General features: G+C 43.6%; 1 protein-coding gene across 4 annotated transcripts in view; it reads right to left on the bottom strand.

Annotated features, from left to right (window-relative positions):
- The window catches only part of CLSTN1 (calsyntenin 1), a 442,723-nt gene that overhangs the window by 135,313 nt on the left and 285,848 nt on the right, over positions 1 to 21,562 (bottom strand). For all 4 annotated transcript variants that reach the window (XM_085609788.1, XM_085609783.1, XM_085609779.1 and 1 more), the window contains 3 exons: positions 15,718 to 15,875; positions 13,011 to 13,159; positions 12,628 to 12,854 (listed from right to left, as the gene is read on the bottom strand). In XM_085609788.1, the coding sequence (XP_085465914.1) occupies positions 12,628 to 12,854; positions 13,011 to 13,159; positions 15,718 to 15,875 (534 nt within the window). The remainder of the gene's footprint in view (positions 1 to 12,627; positions 12,855 to 13,010; positions 13,160 to 15,717; positions 15,876 to 21,562) is intronic.

A 21,562-nucleotide genomic window follows, 5' to 3' on the forward strand; every position in this document is an offset into this window, starting at 1 on the left:
GAACCAAGTCAAACATTCTCCCCTGTACAGATATCTGGGCCTTAATCCATCGTTTATTTGCTCCCCATGCCATTCAAATTTAAACCAAGCCATATGCAAATCAGTCTTGACCCTGTTCCCCATGGGAATAGTCCAGCCCGAACTGCCATGCCAGGTCCTCCCTCGACCGGAAACAAACATCCTTGGACTGGTTTCGGGGTTTCACCCCTCATCAGGCAGGCTAGCTTGACTCCACTGGCATGGAGAGCACGTTACCCACCTCTGGGCATACACGTTCCACTCGGCGTGACAAATGCAAAAAGAACATTTGATGACAGAATGTTAAGCTATGTCAAACATTCACCCTAGTATAGAGATCTGGGCCTAAATACATTGATTTTTTTGCTCCCCGTGGTATGAAGACATCCTTTTAAGACAAGCATCAGATATCTGATCTACCTGTAGTCATTCTTCATAGCAATCATCTGAGCTACAAAAGAGAGGGTGTTTTAGAGTCTTTGCACCAAGGAACAAACCACTGTTTTATTTGCCTCAAAAGGAGGTTTCCCTAAAGATTGTATGTCTTTTTCATACTGTAAGGAAGTGCCTCATTTTGTATAGTTGCCCTCAAGTTTTTGGACTGGTGTGGATGATTTTTTGACTTGAGTACACGGAGGTTTACTAACCAGACCTCAGTGCCTCTGCCCTTACCCTTAAACTGATACGTCAAATTAATTGGCTAAGCTAACTTACCTGTAAGTCCTAGTAAATGGTGCCCAGGTGTGCTAATTACTCTAAGGAAATGATACAATAGGGGCCACATTCTTCCTGCAGGAAGCCACACAGGTGTTGGCCCAAAAGGCGAGCTTCAAAGGAAAAGCCGCCTTTGAAGGGCAAATGGGTAACACTTAGGATGAGGGCTTGCTACATTGTTCAGGTAGACAGGCTGCCACTTGAGACCGGAGCGGGAAAACCAGTCGCCAAACTAGTTTTCCTGGGGCGTGTAGCCCCCTTGGTAGCCTCACCTCTGGATTGGGCTAGGGAGAGCCACACACCAGGAGAGGGATCCTGCCATATTGGAATTGGGCAGAACGATGCCTTCTGGGATGCCCCACTTTGCAGTAAGTGGTAATCAGGTGGGAGGGAACCTGGTAGCCAATTGGCTACCAATCACATCCTGTCCTGATGGAATTTCCTAAGCATCAGTAGGGTACCCCTGGCACCACGAAATCCAAGCTCAACTGGACCATACGAAGGACAGAGGAAGGACTCCCATACTACACAGTGGAACCAGCAAAGCAAGACTGCACTAGCGTGGTCAGCACCTGCTGAACCTGGTGGCTAACAAAGGAGGGGGACCTGTACCTGCTGTGTCCTAGACGAGGAGAAGTCGTCTCCGGAGCCCAGCCAAAGCCAAAAGACTCCCAGAGCTAGTGAGCTGGCCTTTTCATGCAGGAGAACAGGAGGAAGTAGATGCTCTTCTAGGATTCGGGGTTCCTCTGAACATTTAAAAGCTGCAGACTTCCTCGTAGGCTGAAAGCATGCCTCGTTGATCACCAGAGTAGTACAAGTACTGACCCGTTTGATTAACGTTTTCAGCTCAATAGACCAGGGCTGTGAATCAGGGAAGAAGAAATAAGTTAGTTACCAGTAACTGTAGTTCTCCAGTATCGGAAGCTTTCATAGATTCACAAGCTTGAATCATTCCCCGTCGTCATGATGGGAGTCCCTGGTACTTTAAATAGTAATAGTACAATGATTGGTATAGACTAAGGGTGGGCGTAGTTGGCAGAGTATAACTACGCGGAATTGAACAAAAACTCCACGAACTCTGCTCCGCAACTCCATTCCGTCTGATCCAAATTAATAAAACAGAAATCTCACATACCTTTGATAAAACAACAAATATCTAGCGATACATGCAAAAATGCATAGTCATCACACAAAAGTAAAAATGAAAATATAGCAAGCAGTGAGAGAGGTGATGATTTTGGGGTCCTCCCTAACGTAGGGAGAGAACCAAGCAGATGCCGTGAACACAAAGAGCATATCATGCGGAACGATTCGGGGGTGGTCCCATCCTCCTAGGACCACCCCAAGCACAGTTATGGGCAAAAATACAATCCAAAGCAAAGGCCCTGCAAAGCATTACGGGACGAGATTCTAGAGTGCCATGCCGATAAGTGGAGGTGTCTGGGATCCGGATGTGGGATCTCTCAGTGGTTGCTCGTGAGGAGGTTGCGGAACACTGGTAGCCAGATGTGCGGAACCTGAGAGAGAAGAAGTTCCGTTTACCAGTGTTGATGTGGCCATGCTGGAGCAATGAGAATCAGCTTGCATGGTTTGTTCTGCATCTTCCTAATGACTCTTAGGAGAAGAGGAATTGGAGGAAAAGCGTAAGCAAAGATGCCGGACCATGCAATTGAAAAAGGCATTCCCCCATGACCCCTGTTGGGGATGCCAGCTTGCATAGTACCGGCATTCACGGTGCTGGGGAGTTGCGAATAGATCTAACTCTGGGGTGCCCCAGCATATGAAGATGCCGTGCAGGGTCTGTTGGGGTAGTTCCCACTCGTGGCATGATGCGAGTCTGCAGAGTGAGTCAGCAATCGGGTTTTGTGTTCCCGGAACATGCTATGCTCTGAGGCAGATTTTGTGAATTATAGCCCATTCCCATAACATCTGTGCCATCCTGGACAGATGGCGAGATCATGTGCCACCGTGCTTATTCATATAATGCATCATTGTGGTATTGTATGTTCGGACAAGCATCGATGAACCTTGGGAACCTGGGAAGAAAAGATTGAAGGCCTAGATGGACTGCTTTTAGTTCCTGCACATTTATGTGGGATTGACTGAGTCCAATGCCACTTGCAGCTCTTGGAGGTAAGCTCCCCAGCCCTCCAGGGACGCATCCGTGGTTATTACAAAGGGTGCGAGCAGGTGTTTGAGAGACAGCCCTACTGACAGATGGTTCTCGTCTTCCCACTACTTCAAAGTCTTTAGCATTTGTGGGGTTAACTTGACGATGTCGTCTAATGGACCTTTGGATTGTATCCACTGCTTGTCCAGCTCCTCTTGGATGGGTTGCATCTTGAGGCGACAGAATGGGATTAGAAGTATGCATGATGACATCATTCCCAAGAGTGACTTGCATGCTTGGACTGAAAGAGACCTTCTTCTTAGGGATGTAGATAGCCTGAGAAGGCATTGTCGTTCTTCTACAGGATACGCTTTTAAGCACTCCGTGTCAAGCTTGGCTCCTAGAAAGACAATCGTTTGCCATGGGTTCTATTTGGACTTTTCCAGATTGAGAGTGAGACCCAATCGACGGTAAAGATCTGTGCAAGCTTCTGTTGATGCTCGTGCTGCTGACTTGGAAGGTGCCTTTATCAGCCAGTCGTCCAAATACGGAAAGACCTGATGCTGGTCTTGCCTGAGAAATGCTGCAACTGGCGCAAGGCACTCTGTGAAAATACTAGGTGCCGATTTGAGACCAAATGGGAGCACTTTGAATTGAAAATGACGTCCGGCAACCAAAAACCTCAGATATTTCCTGTGCCTTGGAGGAATGGGTATGTGGAAATATGCATCTTGAAGGTCCAATGAAGTCATATTACCGCATTGGTTTAAAAGTGTTAGAACCTCCTGTAGAGTGATCATCCGAAAGGATTGCATTTTTAGTTAGACATTGAGGCTTCTGAGGTCGAGAATTGGTCGCCATTGCCGTAGCTTCTTTCTAAGAAGAAACGGGAGTAGAAACCTTTGCCCCTCTGGGAGATCAGGACCTTCTCTATCGCCCCTTTGGAGAGCATTATTTTGACCTCTTGTTGAAGAGTTGTGAGACATTTTTGGTGAAAACGTTGTGGTGGTGTTGTAGGAGTTTTTTGTATAAATTCCAGTGTGTGTCCAAATTGTATCAGGCGTAGAACCCACTTGTTCGTTGTTATGGTTTGCCATTGGAATAGGTCGTTGGAAATTTTGCCTGCAAGGTTGGAGTTTTTCGTGGGAGGAATTGAGGAGAACTTGGCGAATGAGTTGGAGCCAGAGCCTGTACGATATCATCTACGGCCCACATCCTTGCCTGCCCAAGATGATTTTTCACTGTTTGCTCTAACATAGGAAGTCTGTGGAGGCTGCTTTTGTTGGAAGTGGGAACGATGAGGCTGGTGACTGGATGAGTACAAAGAATATCTGTATTGTTGATGGCCTCCCCTATAAGATGGTTGTCCTTTCCCTCTGGAACCACGAAAAGGAGGTTTTCGAAATTGAAGCCTTCCTAGAGGTTTGGCCGTTTCCGTGTCCGCCTTGATCGTTTTGAGGGCTTCTTCAACTTGACTCCCAAAGAGATCTTCTCCATCGTATGGGTGGTCCAAGATTCTATTTTGAACCTCAGGGCGCAATGAGGTGGCTTTGAGCCAGCCTTGTCTTCTGAGAGCCGCCGCCACTGCCAACTGCTTGAAACCTATGATGGCAACATCCATGGCGAATCTATTATTTAGTTGGATGCTCTTTCTCCCTCATGTAAGATTTTTTTGCCTCTTCTTTAACGTATTCTGGGAGTTGGTCCATGTAGGGTGCAATGTCGGGCCACATCTGGCGATCATAGCGCCCCAAGATCGCCAGAGAATTTGCCACTCTCACTGTCAATGCGGACATTGATGAAAGACGTTTTCCAATTGAATCTAGATACCTGCCACCTTTATCAGGAGGAGCCGAAAGTGGTCCTGCTGGATTTTTGGAGCGGAATTTAGCCGCCTGCATAATTACTGAATTCGGCTTTGGATGCCCCGTGAGGCATGCTGGTGCATTGTCTGTAGCTTTGTATTTTTTTGTCAAGGGGTGGAAGCACCGCTGGTACAGAAGCTGGAGTCTTCATAATCCGCATACCTTCTTCCCAGATATAAACAATAATCGGTATGGCCCTGTCTGATTTACGATAGGATTCCTTAAAATCGTAAAGGAAACAGTCCGATTGCTTTGAAACAAGCGGTAAAGCAAATCTTTTTGCTGCACGTTCTAAAAGATTATGAAAACCTCCTATGTCCTCTGGTGGGTAGGCTACTGGAGGAGGTGTTGGTGAAGCAGGCAGAGAGATTGAATAATTGTCCCATTCTGTGTCCGTGTCTCAAAGTTCTCCCTCCTCACGTTCTTCGTCCGAAGAGACCGTTGCCTAGAGAGCAACAGACTGCAGAGTATTTGGGAGTGACAATCTGGTAGGTGTGGGCCTTTACACTGGTGACCCCATTGGAGACTGAGAAACAGTAACAGGTACTGATGTTGGGAAACGCCTGCAGTAGTCCTCAAGCATAAACTGAAGATCCGAAAGTAAGGCAGAAGGCATCGTCACTGTCTCTTGCGGATAGTGCTGACGATCTGGCTCAGGTTGTGTGTAATAAGCCGGACTATAGTCGTCTTGCTCCTGCTCCTCATTGTCATCTGCCTGACACTTGACATGTAAATCTGATGGACTATACGCATGTCCAAAAAGGGACTCCTCTTCTGAACCTTCCACCTCCAAAAGATGAGTGGGCAGAAGAGGTGCGATTTTACTTGGTGACCTATGTTCTAGGGTAATATCTATCACCCTCTGTGAAAAGGCAGTGTTTGGCAATAGTGATTTAGCTCCTGGCCTTGATGATCTAGGAGCCTTCGAAGGGATAGTCTCTGTTGACAGCTGAGTCGTCGCTGACAGCGATGGGCTCGACTAGAGTGTGCCCTCCTCCTGCGACAGCTTTTTCCTAGTCGACGGCGGTGTCCACGATGACCTAATCGACGGCACCTTGTCCGTCGGCGGCTTTAATTTCAGTGACAATGAGGACATTTTCATAGACTATGCTAGAGGAATGATTGAAGAGATTAGGGCCTGAATAGATGACAGATGTCGACGCCGACAGGGCTGTGGAGAACGATGTCGACGTTCCTGAAGTGCATCCCCTTGTTGTCGATGGCAAATCCCTCCTGGGTGGCAGAGAACTTCTAGATGGCTCTGAAGAAGGTTTTTTAAAAGTCAGTTTTAGGCCTGGAGGTGGAGCTTTTGGCTCTGATACAGACTTAGAAGGCTGTTCTTTCTTGTACGACCCTTTGCTGTGCCCCGAGGAGACATCCTGAGAGGACTTTTGGGCATATTTTGAATGGGGTTCCTTGACTGAGTGCGATTAAACACTCTTTTGAGGGAAATCTTTGACGAGGTAGACTGCTCACTCTGAGTCTGATAAAAGGATCAGACCAGGTCTTCATTTTCTGGATCCAAATAAGAAGCCGCCCCTCAGGGTCTCTGGGAGTCTTATTTGAGAAGTTGTGACATATCTTGCGGATAAGACGCTTCATGAGATGGATATATACAATAAATGCACTCTTTGCGAGGGTCTTCCACATATAGTCTCTTCTTTAGACAAGTGGCACACTCTCTAAAGAGTTTTATTTGCCCTTCCTGACATACCCAGTCAGATTTGTGGCAAACAACAGATATAAAGAGCAAAGCATATATCTGAGTGAGACAATATATCAAATTAGGTCACTTCCCTCAAAGCTAAAGTCCAGAAAATCTTCACGAAGGTGAGAACAGCTGAGCAGAGCTCAGAAGAGACTCCCTAGCAAAATGTGCAGTAGAAAATGTGAGATTCTGAGCTTCTCTCAGGGGTGTTCTAGAGGGTGGTCGGTGCGGATTGGCTAAAGCAAAACTTTGGTCTCTTTTTTAATAATGACTATGATAGGTTAATAAACTGTGAGGCCTAGGCCTTTTTAGTCTATACCATCAGTGTACTATTACCATTTAAAGTACTGGGGACTCCCATCATGACGAATGGGAATGATTCAGGCACGTGTATCTATGAACGCTCCAATACTGGAGTAATATAGCAGAGCCAGGAGTGAAAAAACTGCATGGGCACCAATATCCGTCTAGGCTGGGAGGTGTTAGCTTGTAGCTTGATCACAGGAAATATGGAAGACATACCTGCTTCCGAGAGGAGATGGACTGGGGCCTAACAGAAGCGGTAGGACCTGATCAATGGGGAGAAAGCTTAGGACCAAGATAGTCGAAGTACCTGTGAGGTGACAGCATGACAGAAAAACTGCTCTAGGGCCGCAAGAATGCAGAACCCTGGGAGAAGAGGACCTGCTTCATACAGAAAATTTCAACCATGCTTTGTTCTCGGTACATGTCCAAAGAATGTTGGAAACTTAACAGTCTTCAGCGAACCCAAGTGACAGCAAGTCTTCAAATGCCCTGGCGTGGGAATCAATCTCATTGTCTTGCGGAGGTTATCTTTATTCCAAATCCATCTGACTGGCCACTCCAGCTGGTACACATCAGAAGATATCACCACTCAAAAAGGTGATTATTTCCCAATCATAAATCTGATAAGTCATTAGTGGTTACTGGTTGTCCCGTTAACTGTTGTTACTAAATGCTGAAGGTTCCCCAGCCAAAATAAAATGCTTACCATAGCGAGAAGGTGCCGAGATACAGGCTCCATTAGCCCTTCGGAACCGAAGGGTCGATAGTGCATATGCCCCACTCACAAAGTCCTCTTAGGTGCTTAACTGGACTTCCATGCCCCGCCAGATGGGAAAAGGTGACCCTTTAATGTGTCAACCAGTGTAGGAACCTGGCTCTTTATATAATAAAACAAAGAGGTATGCTGTGTAAAGATTCCAGGTATCCCTTTTATAAGTGGACGGGGACTTGCTCTAGCAATCCCAAGGTGGTCTATCTAGGGTAGGGTGGTGTGGTCAAGCAGCCTTAGGCTTATCAGAGAGGAGTGTTAGACATTTGCAGCCCACACACAGAGTCAATAAATGATGCATACACTCAAAAGGAGATCCACAAAAACTGGAAAAAATAACTTTTATATATATTTTTAACACCAGGAACATCATAATTGGGTAAGTATTTTATTTTGAGATATCACTGTTACAAAAGAATACAGAAATACACTTGCATTGGGGGAGGTGCCACGATTTTTTAGTATACAGAAGTACACTGACACTTGCATCTTTCAAAGCGGTAATGTTATCTTATGGAAAAGAAATATAAACTGCATATAGCTACTTAGCAGTGACTTACGGGACTGTTCTTCAGGACTTAAGGCAAGTATGGGGCAAGGTCCAAGGCAGCATAAACAGGTCAGATCTGGGGCAGCCAAGCGCAGAGGTGTAATTCAGCGTCGGATGCCCTATTGAAGTCAATAGGGAACGGTCCGGATACAAAGTCTGCAAGCAGGGACTGGGAGGCCAGCCCGGGCGAACCTACAGCGGGGCGCATTCCGTTAGATGCTTGGGAACTTAGGGACACCACTGGGCCACTAGAACTCGGGCTGATGGGCTCAGCTTTCTCCGGCGGGGTCGCACTGCAGGGAGGCACAAGCGGTTTTAAGGTGACCTGTGAAAACAGGCTGCAGGCGTGGACTGGGGGGCCAGTAAGGTCAAACCCAAAGGGGGGCTCAGCTCTGGAGGGTCTCAGGACCCCCATGGGCACCATTAATCCACTTCTCTGCCCCCCTGGGCTAGGGTGCAGTGATGATATCCTGCAGTTAGAGGCTGCAGGCCGGGACTGGGGCGCAAGTCCGGCTAAACCCAAGGGGACAGGGGCCTTAGCACTTAAGGGTCTCCGTGCCTCAAGGGCACCGTCTGTTCATGGCAACATGTGCAGTGCTGTTTGGTCCGGCAGTGTCGCGCTGGCAGAGGCTCTGGCGTCAGTCCTTTGGTGCCTGCAAATGTGTAGGGAAGCAGCTCCTATGCTTCAACGGAGATGTGGCTGGCCAGGTGGAGTTGTAGGTCACTCTTCCACAGCTTTTGGAGATGACACCGCTTTCTGGATGAGCTAGGTATGTGCAATTGTCGGGGACAGCAGGCAGGCTGGCAGGGTTTGTGCTAAGTCAGTTGCAGCTCCTCAGTACTTGCGCCGTGGACTCTTCTTTGTCTTTCTTTCGTCAACAGGCAGACTTTTCTGATTTCCTGGTGTTAAGGGGCCACCTAAACACTCACTTTATGGGCATTAAGGCGAGTGAGGAGGTAGCAGCCAATGGGCTACTTACCCCTGGGATCGCTACACCCCCCTAGATGACCACAATCCTGTGGGGTGTAGAGGCATTACCTGGTCCCACAGTTCCTAATTTCACGACAACCACGATGGTTAAATTCACATTTTCGTGTTCACTTCAGGTAACCCACCTTAGGGATTTGACTAGCCTGGAGGTGTAACACGCCTCCTTGCATACCTAATTTCCTGCCTGTGCTTGTGCCAAATGGGCCTCAGGGAACGGGATGGCTTCTCCCAGGTCTGGGGGAAGCAAGGCTCACATATCGAAGATGGTGGGCTCTTTGAAGCACCCTGCCTTGACATGCTAATTTACTAGCCATCCTGTTGGAGGACGTGTATACACCTTCTGCCAGAGCAGGCACTGTTTCTCAGAGAGCGGGGCTCTAACCCTTCTAGGGGGTCAGAAACTCATCTGTGGTGGCAGGCTGGGCAGGAACAGTCAGCCAGCTCACTAGAGGACTAGTGGGGTTCAGGGGGTATCTCCAAGGTACCCTCTGGGTGCATGTATCAATAAATCCATCACTGGAATCAGTGTGGGTTTATTAATATGAGGTGCTTGATACCAAGCATCATAGGTTTCAGTGAGGCCATTATGGAGTTGTGAAACTTGTTCTGACCAGTGCCTGGTACATACCTAAAGATGGCTTCCCTGCTCACTTGTAACATGCAGCACTGGAACTAGACATTACAAGGGCATATCTGCTGATGCAGATATGACCTCACATGTGCTATAATAAGCCCTGCCTTAGGGTTCCAAGAACTGCTGTATGGTGACTTACATATAGTCCATGAAGTGCCTTTGGCATGGCACACAGGAGTGTGCTGTGTTATGTTTTGAAACATGGTTTGCACCATATCACGCAGCCTGCAATGGCAGTGTGTGTGGAATTTGTGTGTGGGTGCCATAAGATATGCTGCAGCCCTAGGGATCCTCTTTAGTACCCATGCCCTAGGTACCTGGGGTACCATTTACTAGGGACGTACAGGGGTACTAAAGTCGTTAGCCAATTCTACAATAACCAGATACAACTTTGTTTTTAAGGAAGAAGTACTAGCACTGAGGTCTGGTTAGCAGGCCTCAGTGCACTGTGAGTCGAAAACCAGCATCTATTAGCTAAAAAGGAGGGCAAAAAGCTGGGGGGACAAATGCAACAGAAACCTAGTTTCCTACAAACAGGGCACCATCATCAGCCCTCCATTATTTAGGTGGTAGGTTTCTGAGTAGGAGGCACTGTGATTTTCTTATGTCTTCCCTTTAATAGCAGGAACTTGGGACTATTTTTAGGGGTGGTTAACCTACCACATCCGTTGGTACAAAACCAGTGGCATCAAAACAGGACTTGGGTGCCAGTATCCCTGCCTGTTTCCAATAAATAACCTTTCCTATATTTTTGTAAGGGCCCTAAAGGTTCCTCAAAGATGTGAGATGATCAGAAGCATTAACCTATGGAGAACATTGGCAATAGAGTGCAATGTAACTTGGACTGAATACTGCCACCAAGCACAAAAGCGTTCCAATATCGTCAAATCATAATTTAACTAGCTCAGAAAGTTCTTGGACCGTCTGGTTTTCTTCTTGGATTATACGTTTAAGTGTACTATTTTGTTTACCTGTGATTAAGGTCATTTTATTTGTTGTAGTAAACTGGACATTAATTTCATTAACTGTTACTTACTGTGCTTCTGAGTTTTAAACACAGCCACTTCCTTCAGTAAGTCTTGACTGCTTATTCCCGCTGGCCTAAGAGAGTCCACTTAGAAAAGGGTGCATTTGTTCAAATGGCATGCATTAATTACACGTCTCTGAACACCAGTGGTAAACAGAAGCCTTATGAGCTATTGCACAGCAAATTCCGAATGCCCCAGAAACCCAAAATCGTTTAATATATAAATGGTCAACCAGTTATCTGTCAACAATTGAATGGTACACACAAAGATATCATTTAAATAACGATAGCCAAAAGAACAGGGGGTCACTTAACATTACATGTCACACAAATAGGTTCAAAATGGTCTTGTGAGGCCAGGGAGAGGCAAGCTTGCTTCTCCAATTTATCAATATCATAGTGAAATAAAGGCTACTAACCTGTAATACTTGTTCTTCATCATTGGTATTCATTATAAATTCATTAATACCCCAAACGTCTCACAGGACATCAAGATTACAGACCATGCAGGGGCTAATTAAAATGCTGCCCCCCCCCCCCCCCCAAAAATACATTTTTCCAAGGCAAAGTGCCTCACAGAATGCTATGCTTGTGGGGACAGTAGGAACTCCACATATTCTTAAAGAAGCAGGGACAGTCTTCTAATTCTTGCTTTGCCCTCCGCAGGAAACTATATTTACTGCTTTTCCTTTTGTCAAACTACTAATGTTCTTTGGTGATCAGTTTGGAGTACAGGAAGAATTGGTGATCAGTTTGGAATAGAGGAAACATTCTTGAAATTAAAGCAAGCTGAAGATTGTTACTTTTGACTACACTGACTTCAAAAGAATACAAAAGTTCAGGAGTAAAATAGCATCCCTAGGTCCCTTACTTTCATTAAGGTTAGAGGATGGGCTCCTTGACCTGTGGGGCAATCAAAGTGTCGAGAAACAGACTTGTGACTCCTTCCATACATAGGACTTTGGTTTTATGTTTGTTCATGACCGGAAAACCCTCCATCCAGAAGTGCAGGACTCCGGCACTGATATCTTAGTTTAGCTGTCTGGTTTGAACAACAGACACTAGAAGAACTAGCACTGGCACAACACAAGCCACATCATGCTTACCTGATCAGCTAGTCCAATCCTTATTTTTAGATTGCTATTGGTCAGACAAGACCGGATCCATAAGAGAGTACCTAGCATGCCTATCCCCCTTGGTCAAGTCTTTCCAAAGAATTGTGAGGCCAAAAGTATGATAACCCTTATGTAGAGAGATGTAAGGAATATCACCAAAGTAGACATTAGCAGTCACAGAACAAGCCATTTTATATTTGTTTTTTATTGAAGGTTTTCAAAGATGACCAATGCTTATATCAAAGTGTCAATGTTGGTCTCTCTAACCTCCTTGTTCTAAAATATATACAATTAAATGAAGATCATTATCAATTGAAGAAATCGAACGGAAAAACAAATGATGAGAAAAGAATATGGTGCCATGTTTGTGCACAAATACTTTTCCTATAAACAAAAATGCATTTTAAAATGGCAGACTGTGCTCTGAAATCCTTGCTCTGTGAGTATAAGAAATAGTGTATCTACCTGACCTTGTTATAATGGAAAAGTGCAGCTTCTGAAATAGTTAAAATGGCAGTGAAAAAAGAATCGCTTCTAAAGATTTGCGTTACGCTGGCCATAATTTTAAGATTTTGAAAGGTGTTTTCTGTCAAAAGCACTTTACACTGGCAATAGGCTTTGTTGGAATCTGATAAAACACATTCCTTACTACAAACAGGCTTTCTGAAAATTATTTTCAAAAGCATATACTCAAAGTATCTGACACACCTTGAGATGTTTTCTACTGTTTATTAACAGCAAAAAAACTCATGATTAATAAACTTCAACATGTAATAGAAACATGATGCAGAAACAAGTTTGCATGGATGCCTGTATTCACCTGTGGGGTCTTCTTCTCCCTCTCCATCAGGTTCAACCTCACGGGTGATGGTGCTGATAATGTGGAGCTCAGGAAACAGAGCTACACCTTCAGGAGTCTTGAACTCTGATGCAGCACGAGCAAAATGGTCAATGCCACTTAAGCTGATCTTGGGTTCCTCTGGCTGCAAAACCATGATATAACCCTCGACATCTGGAATAGTCAAGCAGGTCTCTTCATTGAAACACCTAAAATAAAGCACATAAAGTACTTTTACTTACATGGAACTTGAAAAAGCAACAGAACTCTCTTATTCAGGAAATAAGTTGCCCCACTCCTCAGACCCCAAAAGAAACATGTTCCATCATTTACCTTTCTACTCTACTACCTTGTCCTAAACATACCTGACTGATGTTGTTATCTTCAGCCGCCTCATACCCGGTGTTGGAAACTGACGTGAGTTAAGATATGAAATGTGCTGCAGAGCTCGATCAAATCTCTCAATGTCATCCCCTTCCAAGGAAAGACCAGACTGGCTAGGATTAAAGTGGATCTAAAACAATTAAAGCACATGTTTTTAAAGTTATTAATCAATTTAATAATTTCTAAAGGCAATAAATAGAAAACCATCAGGAATTTTTTTTAAAAGGAGTACCTCCACGGGTATATATATTGAAAAAGGTAAAGGCAGAACTCTTTAGAGGGAGGAATGTTAGTCTAAAAATGTCAGTGAATGGATCTTTAACTGGGTGGGTATGGCACAACTTACACCGCTGAGAAGTGGCAGGTTCTCACCACTATGGGATCTGGTACCTAAGCTTCCGACCTTCAACTGGAGACCTCAATGGGTTCTATTCCCAGCTTCTACACAACTAAAAAAAAAAACAAGCACTGGAAAAGCCAACATGTCTTGCCTATAAAAGCTATTGGCTTTGCCAATGTCTTCCAGTGATGTTGTACAGCAGTGCGGCTGCTGTTCTGCATGGCTAAAAGTTACTGGCATTTTGTGACCTAGAGTGGAGTGGCTTAGGGTGGAACTGAGTGGAAAGGCCAAGAGTGGCACTATGTAGAGTGGAGTGGCGTAGAGTTGAGTAGTGTTGCAGATTACAATGGTATAGAGTGGAATAGCTTAGAGTAGAGTGGCATACAAAAGAGAGGAGTAGAGTAGCGTAAAATGGAGCAGAGTAGAATGGCACATACACAGCAAGCCACAGGCAGCAGAGTAGTCCTCTGAAAGTCCTTCCACGGGTCCAGAAAATTATCTTAAGAAAGGGTCTGAGTCGTAGCTGTATAACTGTTGCCAGCGTTTAAGTGGAAGAAACGTCTGGAGTTTCCACCCACAGAAGTTTCTAGATTTCCCTGCCTCCCTGCTCTGGTCCCAGGCTGTCTGCAGTCACAACAGGCTAGTGTGAAGTTCTTTTTGTGTGTGCTGAGGCAAGGTCTTTGACGTGCACAGCTCAGCTCCCTCCGCATCCTGCTTGGATGGCCCATCCTACCAACAGCAAGCCCTTCTATTGTGTGGCTGTCTGGGAGGAATACACAAAGGCCAACTGCACCTAGTCATGAGATACAGGAAACAGGCTGCAGCCACCAAACGGACAAGAAAATGCAAAGTTAAAAAAAAAAGAAGCCATTTTTACAATTGTGACTTAAAAATCGACTTTACCATTAAAGAGGATTTTAAATTACAACTCCTTAGACGCCAAACAAAAGTTATCATTTATTAAATGTAATAAGGTAATCCAAACTTCCAAGGTTATCCTATGGGAGAAGTAGACCTCACAGTAGGTAAATCATTTGTGTGTTTTTCAATACCATGACATATAAAACTTAAAAATACCCGCCCCACTTTTTAAATACACTGCACCCTATCCTATGACCTGTTTAGGGCCTACCCTAGGGGTGACTTGTATGCATTAAAAAGGAAGGTTTTAGGGCTGGCAAAAGGTTTATTTTTTCCCAGGTCGAAATGTCAGTTTAAAACTACTTAGAGGCGACAATGGCAGGCCTGGGATATGTTTTAAGGGGCTACTTAAGTGCTGCAGGCCCATTAGTAACATTACATTGATTGGACCTGGGTATATGGTATACCACTTTACTAGGGACCTATACGCAAATTAAATATGCCAATTGGGTGTAAGCCAATTTATTCCACATTTTAGAGAGTGAGCACAAGCACTTTAGCACTGATAAAGTACACAGAGTCATAAAACCCAACAAAAACGGGTTCTTAAACGGGTGGGGTGAAGGCAAAATGTTTGGGAGGTGCCCTGCAAAGAGGGCCAAGTACAACAAGGAGTCACTACAACTAATGACTCAAAAGACTTCTTCAAAGAAAAGCAACTTGCAAACATCCAAGTCCAACACTAGATGGCAGGAGTATGCAGTGCATGTGTATCATCTGCACCATATGCTACGAATATATTTTATCTCTAATTAAAAGTGTACCGGGTTCTCAAAAATAGGCAGGACTATTCAGCATGACTATTATGAAGAACCTGTGATGGAGGAGTAGCAATGTTATTTCAGAAAAGGAAGGCACTTTTCTAATTATGTGAACGTTTTCTCCTCGACTCAATGGACAGACCCAAATGCAACCGTGCCCCACCTGAAACAGTATTCTTTTGTCCACGAACCTGAGACTGCATTGTGCTTTCACCAATCACCCTCCTAAATTGACCAAATTGGTGACCGAACTGCTGAGTGATGCAGTCTAACTGACCCAGAAAAATAAACAAATATAGAAAGTAGCAACTTTTAGGTGGGTGCAGGGGAGGAAGTTATTGAGGAAGGAGAGTGCGAGAGCCTATGTATAGGTGTTTGTGCTTAATTAACTGAGCCAGGAAGCAATAGTATTAAATCTGCACAAGCATGAGATGCAGACAGAAGGAATCTGCAGCAAACGTATTTTGAGTGTTTTGATAAGTCGGACTGAAGAAAAAAAAAAACATTGCCACTAGTGACAAAAGAGCATTAATGGGTTTGAGAAAAGATAGAAATATACACCAGAGAGGTATTGGAGCATACAGAGTGGTTCGTTTATGGAATTTGAAAATACAGTTCTCAATTATTTTTCTTACACTGTTTTGAGGCTTGAATGAGAAACTTTACCTTCATGCCCTTGCCAACTCCTTCAGCTGCCTGCAGATCCAATCCTTCCTTGCATGTGTACAGGCAGTCTATCACTTTAGTGTTGTCAAGTTTACCAGAACGGATCATCAAACCAGCAAGACTCCCTCTGAAGTACTGGGCCATGCGCATGTCGCCCCCTGCAGAGATTGAAAGGAGAGGTATCACCAATGCTGCAGCGGACTCATAACTGGGTGGATTTCCTCTGTTTAGTCGTTATAGGGATACATGCATGTTAGTGGATGTCCATGAAGGGAATCTTGCAATCATGTTGAAGCACAATGAAGGGAATGGAACCGTTGATGGTCATGCACAAGGCCATTTAGCAGAGCAACACTAGAAAGCCCTAACAAAATGTCAAAGTGCACAGCATTCTGCACGGCGCATTCTGAGAAACAAAGTGAGGAAACCATAATATAAAGTCAAGCTCTTAGTAGCATGCACTTGTCTTGGAGGAGCAGGACCCAAAAAGTTCTGATACATGAAAATCAGGCCAGAAAATGCATTATAATACAGAAAGTTGTGACAAGGGCAAAGGCAAGATCTGTGTAGATAGGTAGGTGTGTCTAAGCAACAAACGGGTAAAAATGTGCACTGCTAAGTGGTGGAGCTCGTACAAAGCTTTCAGTATTGAGCACATCTATCGAGGAAAAAGACCATGGCCATCCCAACCAGTGGAGAAAGGGCCAAGATGTCCAGAATCATGCACAGGATTATTTAGATCAGATCAAAAGGACTACCAATGTGGGTGAACAAGTTTACATGGAGACTGTTGACAACTACTTGGCAACAGATCATCCAAACTAAAAGTTTGCATCACGTTGCTTTACATAAATGAGACCTGAAACTGCTACTTAATGAAACGAGCCTCGCATGGGAACTAAATTGATTATTATACATTTCTGCAACCAAAACGTAACATTTTTGATGCATTCCTCAACTAAAAATGTAAAGTAATCTTCGAGAAGTAGCAAGTGGGCCTCCAAATGTATCTGCTACAACGACAGCATCAACCAGATGCCAGTGTTCATTTACTACTTGTCTGAAACAACAAACCTTTGCTTTAATGACTGGATGAATCATTCTGTTGTTGTCCCATGAAATGTGCACATTTAGTAAATTTATACAAGGGCTCATTTTCCAGCTCGATGGGAGAGTTTCCGGGGCATTCTAGTGAGTTAGTATTAGCCGGTTTTTCTAAACGCAACACTTTATTAAGTATTATATGACACTGACCCTTTATAAGAGACACCAGCACCAGTCTATTATAGCCCGCTGCCAAGCACTATACTGGCTGTTTAAGTCCCTGAACCCAAGTTATGGGTCCAGTCCACAAGTAAGAGCCTATAATGAGGGTCTTTAACAACAGGTATAGCCCGAGGCAGGAGGGCTATAAGGCTATTAGAACATTTCACCCACTAAGAGTAGAATGTTCTGAACTAAAAAGGGAGAAACAGAAAGACTAACATTAGAATGTTGGAGCAGAGGGCTTATCCTAGCCATTATATGCCGAGAGGCACTCCATTGTCTTCAATGGAGCTCTTAACATTAAAATGTTCTAATATAGGTTATGAGAAAAACTGACAGCTCAAATACCTCATCTGTGAGACAGTATTAGACCACTTAGATGTAATGTATGCCTACTTTGTGCTTCTTACCACTAGTTCAACAAAAACTGATGTCAGAATTCAAAGTACTTTTTTGCTCCTCGTGCACAAGTATAAAGCCACCCAAATGCACCCATATCCTACCTCCCCTTCATGTCCAATACAGGCACTGCCCAGAGCAACACGAGATGTAAATGGCTTTGCATCGATAGCCCAAAATTGTTATCCACTAAGCAAGCAAGTAAAAGAAGATCATTTGACCATCTTCTGCATTATGATTGAGAAAGGTTTCAGGTCCCAAACTTGGGCGACAAGAATTTAGTCTTCCATTTATTTTTATTACCAATGTAGGAATTTCTTACTAAACGGGATACCTATGCTAGGAACCTAACAGATATTTATTCATAGATGGTTATCTGTTTCTATAACTCACCGTACCACGGCTTGGAAGGAATTTGACTTTGTGCACCTTCATTCCATTTAAGGAAATCTGATTAGCCCCAATTAATGGACAGGATGAGTTACTTCATTTTTTCAAAAAGTGATTTCCCCCAACAGTGCCAAAAAACAGAAGGTGCTGTGAAATGGCACAAGACTGGAGCTTTTCATTCTTGCAGCAGATAACCAATTGTACTCTTCCTTCTCATAGCAAATACGAGAACCTCCATATAAGTCTCATCTTGTGTGCTTTGTTTTCAGATACTAAACAGATTATATACACAACCACATTTTAATTAAAGTATCAGATTGAGTTTCAGAGAGCACCCGAGATTTTAATTTGGGATTAACTTTTGTGGAAAGTCAACGCACTGTTAGTTTTATATTCGTAACACCTGGAATGTTGCATTTAGCTAGGCAAAGTAATTGATACAATAAATTGCTAACGAAATCCTATACTTGGTATAAATTGGCTAAATGTGGGTCTTAATGCTCATTCTATTGTGAACAAGCTTTCGTTGTTAATAGATCTAAGTCATTTACACCTAATCAGGACCAGATTCCCAAAGTAATTTATGACCGTAAAGTTACAAGTGCTAAGCCTCCGCACTTGGGGTGGAATCTCCGCACTCTGAACAGCAGTGCAGAGATAACGCCCCGAGAGCGGAGACTTTGCTCTTGTAACTTTACGAGTCACAAGTCCCTTTGTGAATTGGGCACACTTGGTTGAATAATGTGCATTTTACACTTTGACAAAATGACCCAGCAATTTGTTCAAGGGTGAACAGGGATGACAAAATGATGACGGGTTGTCCCTCGAGATTATTAAAACTGCGAACCATGTAAAGACCGAAGTTTTAGCATAAATAAAGGTTTAAAAATATTGCTGTAATGCTGCTTGGGGCCTTGGGATTTCTTGCTACTAGATATAGATATCATATAATAGTTTGACTACTCGGCTTCGTTTTGCGAAGACGTATTACATACTATGGCTAAGAGTATTAGCTAAGGAGAATTTGAACAACGGGAGATTGGGAGGAAGACATTTTAACAGACAGTGAAGTGATCCAAAACATAAATTAAGTAAATCTGGTTCACGAACACACAGTGTAAAGGTCATTCGCTGGAATGTGTGTTGACAAAAGGACTGGATTTGGCTAGCTTACACCTATTCGCTCACCATGCAATTGTCAGATAAACACTGGCTTTTGACCCTATTCCAAAGGGAAAAAAAAGCCTGAGAGTATGCAAGTATACAAGACTTGGGCAATGGTGTCCCTGAAATACTGATCAAATTGGGAAAGAACAGGTAGGTCAGACAACCCCAAGTTATCCTCCATGGAGCTAGTCGTAAGGTTTCTATGCTCTCTGGGGAATACATGCTTTCACGTGATTTCCCAGAGGGAATTTAAATGGATAAAGAGGTTGCAGAAAAGCTGAGGAATAAGTGAGGAATCAGCGAGGGATGCTTGGAAGAAAAAGGAGGATATCAGGCTGACTCCAATACAGAATCTTTTGCACGGATGCAGAAAACACACTGGAATATATTGCATGTGAAGAAAAGTAGTAAACCTTCCTCATCGTAGAGGTGATACGTTGTTTGATCACAATCTTTAAGATCGCATGTAAGCTAGTTCTGGCTTTAATTCCAGGACAAAATTTCAATCACTTATGAAAAGTACCCTAAGAGCTTTTGCCAGTAGATCTCAAAAGACTAAAAACTAGCCCACGATTATAAATGTTTGGAGGAAGTTCATGAGGGATAAATTGCTCAATTTATGATCAATCTGGGTCAGTCATATCGGACTATGGACCAACGCTAAGCTAGACTTAGGGTACCAATGGCCAAAAACATTCATGCTACAGGAGAATGTACATGTCACCTGAAATTGGAAGTGCTGACTCCCTTCTGGTAAAAGGCATCTTTCCTCTATTTACTGAAGGCAGTTGCAGGCAAATTTCATATCTGCCCTCCATGTGTAAAATCAAGGTGGATGCTTTGTGTGACCATCTTGGAACTCATCGGATCCAGGACAATTACCAGCCTGGTTTCTAACCACATATGTAACCAAGCCAGTCTAGCCAGTGGCATCAAGAATGGGACAAAAGAGAGAGGCTGAATGGCATGGCAGATTTTACTTGATTTTTGGATGGCTTTGATAAGATCTCATGCCCAGTTGTCAGACCACCAGGAAGGAGTGGCAGATCTATCTCGGATGACAAAAATTAGATGGGCTCAAGATATTTATTCACTTTGCCTCTTTCTATCCAATGCCCTGAAATGCTCATTCCCCTAGTTTAACAATTACATGCACCCGCTAGCTGAAATGCTGGTTGAGGTTTCAGATGTATAGGTGTTAAATCTAGCTTGCAGCTGCAATGAAGCAAATCATAACAGATTTCTTGGCTGAAAATTCAGAATGGATTAAGTTTGATATACTGGCACTAAAAGGGGCCACAACAAAAACTGCTGCCAGATTCCGGTCCTTCTCTTGGCTGCTTTCCTTTTTGTGAAGTCTATTAACAGCACCCTCTGTGAAAGATGTTGCTGAATGGGGACCTTACCATGACAAATATTTGAGGTAGTCACAAACCGTAATGTCTAGTTACTGGCAAAAAAAAAATCTATTGCAGTTTCTAGATATGCAAGACCATCTAGTATCAGACATTATACACACAACAGTTTAGACTATGCTTCTACTAGGTGTGGGCAAACTGGCAAGGAAGAGGATGAAGAGTGGCTCTATTGATCCCACACCCTGAAGAATCATAAGCTCCTAAGTAAAACATTTCATGTCGAGGCCAATGAAGTTACGTGGACACAATCAATTTTAAATATTTTAAATATTTACTCCCCCACACGTCTGAGTTTTGGAAAAGCTGCCCAAAGACTGTTAAATGACCATCATTTGATTCTATACTATCCCAATTCTTGCGGATTGAACAAATGAATGAAAAGGATTTCAGGCATATTTAAGTTAGTCCATAGATTCTTGGTTTGTAAAAGGCAGAACACCTCTCAGGCAAACTGTTGGCACATCCACAACTATCACACTTTTTATAAAGCTGCAGAGGTCTTTCACTGGCACAACGGAAATACTGAGATCTCAGAATCTAATCAGGAGAGACTATGCAAGAGACCTTCAGGTATTAAATCCAGGGGAAACTGTTGCCTTATAACTAGTGCACATCAAAGTAATATTATTTTGGGCTTTTAATCCCTCAACCTGTGGCACAGGAGTGAAAAAGAAGTACACTTATAGATTTGTGTAATACAACAACTTTCATTTGTATACGAAGTAGGTCTTAAACAATAGCATAGGCACATGAAAGTAATTCAATATGGTGAGAAGTAGTATATCCTCACTTCAAAGTTAACCAACATTCCACCCACAAGCTAGGCTCATCAAGATGGTATAAATGGGAGGCTTTTCCTAATTTTGAAATTTAAAATTTTAAGAAGGCCAAACAGCACTTAAAATCAGCAAATTATTTAGTTTTAGACTGCCTATCAGGAGGACCCTTAAACTAATTGTAAACACTGTCTGAACTAAGAAAACGTTCATATGTACCACAGAAAGTAAGTGCCTCTTTGCACACTGCCAGTGGGAGAGGAACCGCCTAAGAACCAACAGGAATAAAAGTATAGCCAGAAGGAGCAGGAGCTGAATAGTTCACAATGCAAGGACATGCCTAAAAGCAAATCTGAAACTGTGAAGATGGTCAGAATGCAAATGTTGCAATACATGCATAAATGAAAAATAAAACGTGAGGCATCTTCC

The sequence above is a fragment of the Triturus cristatus genome, chromosome 1_2, assembly GCF_964204655.1.
Source record: "Triturus cristatus chromosome 1_2, aTriCri1.1, whole genome shotgun sequence".
Taxonomy (NCBI): Eukaryota; Metazoa; Chordata; class Amphibia; order Caudata; family Salamandridae; genus Triturus; species Triturus cristatus.